Source organism: Patagioenas fasciata, chromosome 3, assembly GCF_037038585.1.
Source record: "Patagioenas fasciata isolate bPatFas1 chromosome 3, bPatFas1.hap1, whole genome shotgun sequence".
Taxonomy (NCBI): domain Eukaryota; kingdom Metazoa; phylum Chordata; class Aves; order Columbiformes; family Columbidae; genus Patagioenas; species Patagioenas fasciata.
The window spans coordinates 33,344,548-33,355,390 of NC_092522.1; the positions used below are offsets into that span (position 1 = coordinate 33,344,548).

The 10,843-nt window shown below is 37.2% G+C and overlaps 1 protein-coding gene across 3 annotated transcripts in view; it reads left to right on the plus strand.

Annotated features, from left to right (window-relative positions):
• Window positions 1-10,843, plus strand: part of CAMKMT (calmodulin-lysine N-methyltransferase) — a 221,406-nt gene that overhangs the window by 201,993 nt on the left and 8,570 nt on the right. For all 3 annotated transcript variants that reach the window (XR_011738221.1, XM_071806088.1, XM_065833393.2), the window contains 2 exons: window positions 4,940-5,003; window positions 10,674-10,805. Coding sequence is in view for 2 of the 3 variants with exons in the window: in XM_071806088.1 (XP_071662189.1) it covers window positions 4,940-5,003; window positions 10,674-10,805 (196 nt within the window). In the remaining variant the exon portion in view is untranslated. The remainder of the gene's footprint in view (window positions 1-4,939; window positions 5,004-10,673; window positions 10,806-10,843) is intronic.

The following is a 10,843-nucleotide window of genomic DNA, read 5'->3' on the forward strand; positions in this document are numbered from 1 at the left end:
TTGTCTCTATTTTCTTATTGCAAGTGCCCACATATGTAGTTTAATAAGCATGAAAATCCCTTTATTGTTTGTTGCTTTTAGAAATCGTTCTTTTAGTTATGGATAGTAGGTTTTCTGGTACATGAAAAGGCTGGGGAAAAAATGTTCCATGCTTTATCAAACTCAAATCTTCTTTTTGTTTTCATGTATTTGTCTTCTGAGATACAGAATTGGCTTGAGAACTGTTGGCAGGATTTTTCCTCTCTGAATTTTTTGGGCTGCCATTAGAGAAGAAAAGAAATATCTCTTTTCTTACAGCTCCTCGGCTGAAACCTGAAGTATGCAGTGATAAAAACGGATAGAATAGATTGCATTTAGTTTAACACCATCATATAGTTCATTGTCAGTCAATAAAATCTGGGATTAGAACAGAGAACTCAAAAGCAAAAAATCTGAGTGCAAATATTAGGTACATGGATAAATTTTTATTGAAGTATTTCCAGCAAGGGTGATATTGTCTGATTCTCTGAATAGCTAACCAGTGGTACTGCTTGATCCCATTTACATGAAAACAAGCTCTATTCATAAACATATTCCAAATCCACATGGAGGTTCATGTAAAAATGTACATGATTACAACAAGCAGCGATATGTTTATATTCATATATTTACAGTCAGACTTTCATAAATCTTGTGTGCAGGGGTGGAAAATAAGTTATTTCCCAGAGCAGACAGTCTATTAGTTAACAGCTAAATTTAGTAGCTCAACTAAATTATAAAATAAATAAGAGGCAAACTGTGAAAGCTAGTTATTATTTAACCATTCAGGATTTTGACAATAAAAATAGTTTCATGGTTCAGCAGTTCCAAAACAACTTGTAAAATGTTGGCAGTGAGATAAAAATAAGAAAAAAAATATCTTGGTGAGGCCACACCTGGAAGAAGGATCCACTGGAAGAAAATACTGAAGTAATGGAATTTCTAAAGCATATCCACTCACCACGTATTTTTGAAAGGGAATTTTAAGGCCAGTTGAGGGCTGCTACAACTTTAGACTTTGACCTTCATTTGTGGATATAAAGTCATTCAGGTGCTGGAATTGTGAGTATGAATAGAGGAGGAGAAATAACAGATGCCTGTATGGACAGGCCAAAACCAAGACTCTTCCAATGCTATTGAGAGGCTCAGATTTCTGATTATTTAAAAGGAAGACTATATCCTTTTATTTATTGGGAAAAAAAAAATTCTGAGATTTTTAATCCAAGGTGAGAGTCGAGGCCAGTAGGACTGAACCAATGGAAAAATCCTTGTCTTTCACATTATTGTGAAACGAGTTTTCACAAATAATTTTAGTGTAGAGACAGTATAAGACTTGCCCAACAGCGGTTGTTGGGGGTGGGTGTCCCACGTTACTTTCACTGCCGAAGTTTTTGCTGAAGTCATGGGGAGTTGTGAATTCACCAGGAATGTGCAACTGGACTGAAAGTATAATTTAATTATCTTAAAATATGTTGATTTTGTCTCCATTAGTATTTCATTTAATATAAGGAAATATTTTTGCAGGAATGGAATAAGTTCTCTGTCTTTCTTCAGTGTAAATTTTTTATTCATTTTAAGCCTGATTTCAAGTGGATTGGAATCTGACAACATGGAAGTAAGAGTTTTTTCAGATTATGTCAGCTGTGTAGTCGAAGACCAACAAAAAGATCAATGGCTCTGTACACTAGGCACTATATATGAATGGAATTATGTCTGAAGTACATCTGTGAACTAAGCTCTTTTATAAGTTGCAAAGTATGCAAAACCAAAATTAAGTTCACATCATAGCCTATAAAATATATGCCCCCTGTGACACACAAGATAATAGGATATCAGCATGAAGCAAACGGAGAATCTACTTTTTTTTTTTTAATTTGTTTCCTTGTGGCTTACCGTTACTTCCACACAGTTTTCTTACAAACTTTCATTTTGGTTTCAAAGGTAACTTAATTTTTTTTTTAAAACGAGAAGCGAGAAGATTGCCTACCTGTTCATCCAGGTTTCACAGTTTAAGAGCACTGCCTAAACAAAGGCCAAATCATAAACCATGTTCTTGCCTCTCTACTGCTGTGCTCCAAAACTTCTTTGCTGACCCAGAAAACCCTGCCTATTTCTGTCCTGAGTTGCTACTTTCACAGCGCACTTGCTACATAGACATGAGACATCACCACTAAAGTAATGGTGAGCTAAGCCAGATTTGAATTGAAGTAGAACTGAGTGAGAATGGTTTGGAACAATACATTATTTAATTTCACTGAGCTGTTGTGAGCTTAAAAGGATTCTCCCGGGTACATTTTTAGCATGCTGGGGTAGTATTTAGTCATATGAATTCTACTGGTAAGAGAAATCGTGTGATTAAATCTCCTTGTGTGGGTCAAATGCTGTGCTGGCCCTGTCTGCAGCACAGATTATCTGATGACTTCTTCAGGATTGTCCTCATTCAAGGCATCCTCCAACTCAGAGGGAGGATAGACATGTTCCCTGGAGTCACTGCATTGCACTAATGTTGCTTCCAGCTTTCCATACTCCCTCTGGTCAGAATAGGTGGCTCACAGAGCAACAGGTGGGAAATTGCAACATTGGAGACTATTTTCAATTGAAGTAGGTCTTATACCCAGGGACAGACCGTAAGGAGGACAGAGACAACTTGGGAGCAGAGCCAGGGCAACTGTCCCAGCTTATCTGGGTTTCCTAAGCTAAGAGGGATAAGATTCTGCCTCCCACACCACCAAAATATTCAAGTGGGAGTCAGACAGAAAAGGTATTATTGAAGTTGCCTGATCTCTTGACAGGTCATCTAACCATTTTAAGTTCTCAGACACTCAGTTTCTGGTGAACAAAGGCTAGTGGTTCTCTCACTGGAAAAGAACAAGATTGGTAGCAACAGTTGTGCCCCTGTCTCATTGTAAAAAGAGAGAATTATATGCAGGTCTGTGAAAAAATAATTTTAACACTGGTAAGCTTCCCCAAAATTGTGTTTCCACTACACTGCTTTCAAAAATAAAAATATTATAAGTGCATTTTTCATTTGGAGTGGACTTCTGTCTGCACAGGATCTCAGCAAGTTTTAAATGTGTGCATGCTTGCGATGTTTCATGTTGAAGAAAATTCACTACTTTTAACAATTCTTCTGGGAGAGGACTCATGCACTGTATTCAACCTCTTCCGCTGGTGGCTAAGTTCCCAGCAGTAGTGTCTTGTGGTGTCTGTCTGAAAAGGGGTCTGCCTGAGGTGAATGTGATTAGAACTCTGTGGACACATTAGAGATATCAGCTGCCATTTCAATGAATTGAATTTAAGCAGGCTTTATATTTTTTTGTGAGGTTCTTCCAGTATGATTAATCAAGGTTGAGGGGCAACCATCATGCCAGTTGCTAAAGTTTAAATTTGCTTGTGGCCAGGCTATTGAAGAAATTGTTACCTAGTACTTTTAGTACTTCGATATCTTATGGAGAAATTCAAAAGATCATGCTTCTATACAAAATGTTCTCTAAGAAATGTGTGGATACCCAGTCTACCATATTTTATCAACAATGTGAGGTTGTGCCAGTTTTTATTGATGAAATTTGATCTCTGACAAGTTTTTCAATAGGCTTTTTTTTTTTCCTGAGTAGCAAAAATTCACAGCTCTTACAGAGCTGTGCTTGACCCTATGAGATGTAATATTGTATTCTCCTTGGTAGCTGTGGAGTGTCCTTACCTAAATATCCACACATTTTCTCGTTCCGATGACAGTCATGTGGTTGGCAGATCACTTTTTTCTCTTCAGTGTTTTCATATATTCTTTATATTCTTTTAGAAATTTCAAACCTGGAAAAAAACTACCCACATCTCTTCAGAAAGAGATGTTTGAGAGTAAATGAAAAGGGTATTTAGAAAGAAATCAGAAAGAATGGACAAAATGCCATGTAGTGTGAAACTTGAGTTTGACACAGGCTGGGAAGCAGTTTTACTACTGAGAAAGCCTGAAAAATAATGGAGAAAGAACCACATTATTTGTGGCCTGCTTGATAGAGTTTCTTATCTGAACCCCCAATATAAATGCAGCCCTTGGTAGTGTGGACTGAAAGGCATCAGTTGCTATCTGATGGTTGTTCCCTAACCATTGTAAATGCACTCTCATCCACAGTAACTACATGTCCACAAATATCTAGTCAAGAGTGATTGGCACCCTGGTCGCCACTATTAGTATATACATTAAGGTACTGAGGGGCACAAAGAATGAATTATCCCCTCAAATCATGAGGTAATCGCCAAAATAGGGCTGAGCGTGTTGGCAACATTGCATGGGAAAATTGACTCTGCTGCTGTCCTTGTGAGACCCAGGCTGGAGATGAAGGATTTTGCTCTTGAGAGGGGACAACTCTGTGCCTTCTGTGTCATTGTGTTTGAAGAGTGTTCGAGGGACAGAGGAGGTAGGGGCTTGTAAATCTTTATAGGGATAGATAGAAATAGATAGAGAAATATAACAAATATGCATGATAGATTATAGTGAATTAATGCCACAACTATGGAGGTAAAAGGAAAAATTATACACTTAATAGTAACACCTGAAATACAATAGAAAATACTTTAAAAATCTCCCCCCACCTTGTATAAAAAAGCATGTAAAATGTTAACTTTGTATATTGATCCTCATTTCTGGTATGGTGGTATTTTAATAGCTAGCAAATGTGATCTGTGAATTTCAGCTATATAAAGATCTGCTTCAAGATGATATTTTAGGTTTGGTTTAGATTATATTTAGTTTCATGCACTTTTTAATATTTAAAAGTGTCTGAACCAGAGAGAAACGTAGACAACAGTTTCTCTTTTACAGCGTTGTGTAAACATATGTAATTAGCCTTGTACTTATCTGCATTAGTATCATTAGAATTGAAAACCCATTTTAATCTGGATTCTGTTCTCTTCTCAATGTCAGCCTGTTTCTGGACCGGTACAGAGCTAGCCTTGTTGATGCAATAAAGAGATTACTCCAGCCCAGTGTAAGTATGTTTCTATTTTCTCCTGAACACTGGCTTCAGAATAATTAGTCTGTGCACAATGATTGAGAGAGTAATGGAATGGCAGGATTAATGTCATGTAATACTTTAATACTTATTATGTCCAACTTCAATTGAGTCTTCTAATCTATCAGATTCTTTCCTAATCATAAACTAGGAAACTTCTTATACTTGGCCTTCTGATAAGGAACACAGTGGGTAGTAAAATAAATGAAACCGCTTCAAAGATAGCATGAGATTATTTTTATCAAAGCGTTTCTCAAGTATTTTCCTTTGATAATAATGTCTTCATATTAAAGTAAAAGTATGATATTGAAAGTTTTTATGTTGGCTTCTGTCATCTGTAATCCCTTCAATTGTAACCTTTGTTATTGTGTATTTATTTATTATGAAAGAATATTTTTTTCTTTTCATTTCTGTTTATATAAAATGAACAAAACCCTTATTGTAGACTAAAACTTCCTTCCATAAAGTAAGGCCCGTGTTTACATGTTTTATACCTTAGAACATAATGAAATTAAGCTCTTCATAAAATGCTTACATTTTCTACTTGAGTGTCACTGATTTTACCAATCCAAATATTAGGCTGTTAAGTCAGGGACATCTACAGGCAAAAATATAGCTGTTACGTGCATATACTTATACACAACAAATAATCTTGAATCAAAAAAAAAAAAAGAAAAAATATTAGGAAACGTGAATTGCTGTAAGTAGGAATTTGAAACAGGAATTTTACCTTTCATGCTTACCATATAAATCTTCAGTAAGGTAAACTTCTGATTTCAAACCAAAAGTCTTCAATGTTAGCAAAACGCTCTCCAAACTTTATTTTAAAATTGTATTTTACTTTTCGGATAAGAGATTTTCTCTGTAAAAGGAATAGAATACCCAAACGTGAAAAGGCTTAAGAAACTGAGTCATTTTAGTCATGTAAGTAATCCCATTCTTTGCTAAGAGTGATCAGGTTTCTATTCTTGGTTCTATCATAGACTTCCCTGAGTGACCTAAGGCAAGTTACTTAAGACTGAATTATTTTAATGAGCTGTGGGGCAAAGCTGCCAGGAAGATAGAAGAAATGTAGCCACCCTGAGGAAAAGGTCACCCAGATATTTTGGACTGCTGTCTGGACTGTATTTTTTAACCAAAGTCATTTGCCTAATCCACTTTATGGATGGTCCAGTTATGTCATGGCCATGCAAGTTATTGTAATTCACAACTAAGAGGACAGCAAACTGCTGTGTGGATTAGAAGCTGGGAGTACAGACATCTTAAATGAGTTCTCGTGTCCAAAAGGGGCATGTTGAACAGAGACACGTTCAAGCATATGGTTTTGTGGTTTGAAAAACCCAAATAAAAGCAGGTACTCGTTTGAAATCCCAAGAGAAAATGCAATCACAAGTACATACAGTTATTATTTTTACTGTTCTTGTTAACCTGTAGAGATCTAAGGATAACGTCAGAGGAAACTTTTCTACATGGCATTATGCTTTGGCCTTTAAAGAAAAAATAAATTAATACTGAACTTATTTTCCAGTTGCAATAGTGAATATTTTATGGGCATTAGTTGATGCCTAAGCTAAGGCATAAGCTACTTTGATTAAATTCACTCTTCTACATGAATTATTTTGTCTCAAATTTAGAAGTTACTTTTCCTTACTGGTAAAGCTTTGCCATATTGATAGAGGAACGATCTGGAAGACATCTAGGTGTGTCGTGATTGAGACGGACAAACAGCATGGACCAAGTTCTTCCAGGATGAAAGTAGTAGATGCCATTTATTGCCACAAGTGCATTTTTATACAGTTTTACCAATTCATGTGTCTCTTCACTATTGGTTACAAGTTACAGCAGTAACATCTCATTGGCTAATTTTGCTATCATCAGTGTTATTCTTCTACGCCCTTCTCTCTCACGGGTACATCCTTGACATCTCCGGATACTCCTTTACTCCCATCTTTCTCACGGGTAGGCCTTCATATCTTCAAGGCTAATTTCTGTTCCCATGCCCTCTGTCAGGGAATCCATGGACCCACCGTAGTCCCCCACATAGGTGTTACACATCTTTCAAGTTTAACTAGGGTACAACTAGGATAGAAGAGTTCAGGGAAAATAATAGCCAGCAAAACCAAAAGGAAAAGTGGAGTAAACAGAAAATAACAGGTGTCCTTACAAAACTGTCTTGAAGGAGAAATCCAGAAGAAGTAGTTATTCTTACTGCTAGTTTAAAAAGATATAAATTTATCTGCAGTATTTCCTTTTTCTTTAAGGGTGTTATTTGTGGCTATTGGAATCCTTATGGCACAGAATGATGTGGTTTAGGCAACTTTCTGTTTTCCTGGAAACAGGACTCCTGTCATATCAGTAATCTGATTCTCAGTATGGCCCCATGGACAGTTGTATTGGCACAGGAAGAGAGGACCAGAAATTCATGCAGGCAGAACTGAGTTACTGGGACTGAAATTTCTTATCTGAATTTGTTACAAAGGCAAATGTCACCTGTAAACTAAATGCAAGAATTAGGCCCTGACATTTTACATCAGACAAATTCATCTTGAATGGCTATATTTTATCATTCTTATAAGCAAGCTACTTGGTTTGTCAACATTTAGTTTTATTTTTTCCTATCATTAGAATGTACTTTTAATTTCAATCTCAGAATAAGCAGTTGCTCGTTTGCATATTTCCCGAATTAAGAACACTTTTTATGAAGGCTTTGATTCTTTTGTGGCTTATCCATTCAAAACCCCAGTGAAGTCAATGGGATGCTATTGAGCCATGATTAGTACCAGCAAATAAGACTCCATTTAATGATTTATGAGTAAACTTAGTCATAGTCATGTCGAAAATGTGAATTATCTTACTGCAGCATTTTAGTGACACTTCACACTATTGTGACTGACGTTTTCCTCTGTGTTTTGTTCACGAGTTTACTGGAATTATTTTCCCAGATGAGGAAAGGCCATTTTATCTTTAAACATTGTCCTAAGCTGGGATGCACTTTTGAATTAGAATGAAACAACTTTGAGATAGTCCATTAAGTGTAAAACCAGGACACTGGTCTATTTATTGTACAGCAACTGAGAAACTGAAAACTTTTTAGAATTAGAAATACGAATGCAGCCCCATGGCAGGTAGCAGAATCACAGAGATCAGGCAGTTGATCAGGCAGTGCTTTAAACCCAGATTCTGATAGACCAGAATTGATTGCAGAACCACCACTGTACCTGCCAGTTTTGAGGAAATTATTGTAGTATTAAACTTAATCATGATTTCTTGTGTTTTATTAGTGACGGGCAGGGTCCTCAGGTGTTTTAGATGCACACTAAATACAATAGATGAATGGGTTTTTACAGCAACTTAGGAGCTGGCCAAAATAACTGTGTAGTGATTTCTCTAAAAGGCCATTGCTGATTTTCAAAGTTATTTCAAGGTTTTCACTCTGGTTTTAAGAGATATTTCATACCATGTTACATTCGATTTGACTGTATTTACCTTTATATTGAATCTGAAGTAGTGTACAGAGAGCATGAGGTGGAATGACCAAGTGGACTGCCAGTGGAAATCTGTCAGGGGTTGCTGTTGTATGAAGCTGCTGGATCGGTGGCCTTTGTTGGGCACGTGGTCCTCAGCAGTCTCTGTTCATAAGGTTCAGCTCTTCCTGAAGTCCCCCGGTGAAGTGTGTGGTCAGTAAGCTCTGGGTGAGGGATGTGTTTCCTATCACAGTGACCTCTCAGTGAAGCTGCCCATGAAGACAAGGGACTCCAGAGGAGCCTCGTCCTTCTTGCACCAGGAAGGATCTCTGCAGAACAACACACTGGAGGGTGTGAGGTGGCAGCAGGAGGAGGAGGATCCCCAGCTGAAGGCTCCCTTTGCTGCCCACTTCTGTCTGATGAACACTGGAACAGGCTGCCCAGGGAGGTTTTGGAGTCTCCTCTGGAGACATTCAAAACCCGCCTGGACACATCCCTGTGTAACCTCATCTGGGTGTTCCTCTTCTGGAGGGGGGATAGGACTGGCTGATCTTTCGAGGGCCCTTCTAATCCCTAACATTCTGTGATCCTGTGACATTAAAGCATGCCAAGGATGTGAGGGAACCGATTGTGAATTTCCTGTGTTTAATGTTTTTCATCCTGAGCTGAGCCTATATTCAGACCTAACATTTACATAAGGAATTCCACTGCCTTCGGTGGGAGTTACACCCCTTTGCACCTCATGTTTAGCCACAGAATTGAAGTTATAGCTGCTCAAATGAGCAGAAGTGAGTTGCTTTGGATATTGCCCTAGGTCTGGTTTGTGCTTAAGTTTCCATGAGAAAAGTCAGGATAACAGAATCTTCCTATCTCATGGAGGTATTGCGAGAATAAATAGTGTTGTGGTATTAATGGAGTCTTTTAAGTACACATTAGTACCATAGATACTGACACGGAGGTTTTGTTGCTGCCTCACTGGGTGTTGTTGCAGTGTGTGTGTGCATGAGCTCTAACACACAGATTTGTTCCCCGTCCTCCTCACCAAGTATCTGTGTCAGCATTGTAACTTTTCAGAGCTCCCACTGAAATTCTCTCTTCTGATCATTTTTTCCCATGGTATACAAGATGGCATTTTCTCAAGCTTCATGTTCTCAATCTTCTACAGCATCTAATTGTTTTATAACTTCTTCAGATCCTTAAAAATTTTTTTTTTGGTCTCTTTGGTTGATTACAGCACCTGACATTAACTCTCATTAATATAGAAGTTGAATACAAGAACTCACAGTAAACTTTGTGGCTTCCCTCAGTGTGATAAGCTGTTATGTGGTATTAACCTTTGTTTACAGCTCTTCAACCAATTTTCATTCCATGTCACAGAACACAGTACTCAACCAGTTAGAATTAATTTTGCAAATAAGATTTCAAGAGATGCTATATCAAGTAGGTTAGGTTTTGGGCTAGTACTTTGCACAAGAGTGTCTAAAATCTATCAGTTCAAGGTACAGTCATTTCTCTTTTCTTAAAAACAGAAAGATGCACAAAAAATTAGCTAATGGACCATAATGTGTTGCATGGGCATCGTAAATGGCCTGATCATCTTGAAAGATCCAGAATTACTATGCAAGAACATTAAGTCCTGCTTTAAATGCAATTTACCAATTTAAGGTCAATTTTGATTGCACTGCTCAGGTAGTTTAAGATATTTTTAAAAAATTAGTGATCAGGTCAGATTTCCCTCCCATTTTGCCTTGTTTTACACTGTTGTAATTCCACAGACAGCAAACGGGAGGTACTCTTCTATGTGTGAGACTGAAAAAAGAAAATCATTATTTACAGTCTTTGCATGGTCCTGAGCTAGCAAATGGATTTTGCATTGAGTGTGTTTGCTTTTTCTGTGTTTTATTTTGGTAATTCGTAGACACCATTGTTATATGAAAAGGAGCAGATGTATGGCTGTTGGCATTTTTCTGAAGAAAGTATTTATTAGTTTTATTTTGCATTTGTTTAATCACAGAAATCTTGCATGTTTTGAGCAATTATTTATATTACCCTATTTTAGTATTTTACCAAGAGAACAATTGACTTTTCCAGCTTGAGTGTATTAAAAGCTTAGTCAGGTGTATGTTGTATCTTGTTCCCTTCCACTTTTAAAAATGTATAAATTATCTTTTTAATGTTCCAGGGAAAAGCAATGGTATTTGCTCCACTCCGAGGGAATACTTTAAACCAGTTTTGCAATCTAGCTGAAAAAGCTGGTTTCTCTATCCAAAGACATGAAAATTATGATGAACACATTTCGAACTTCCACTCCAAGGTTAGTTTTCTGCTTGTGTTAGATAACACTTTAATCCG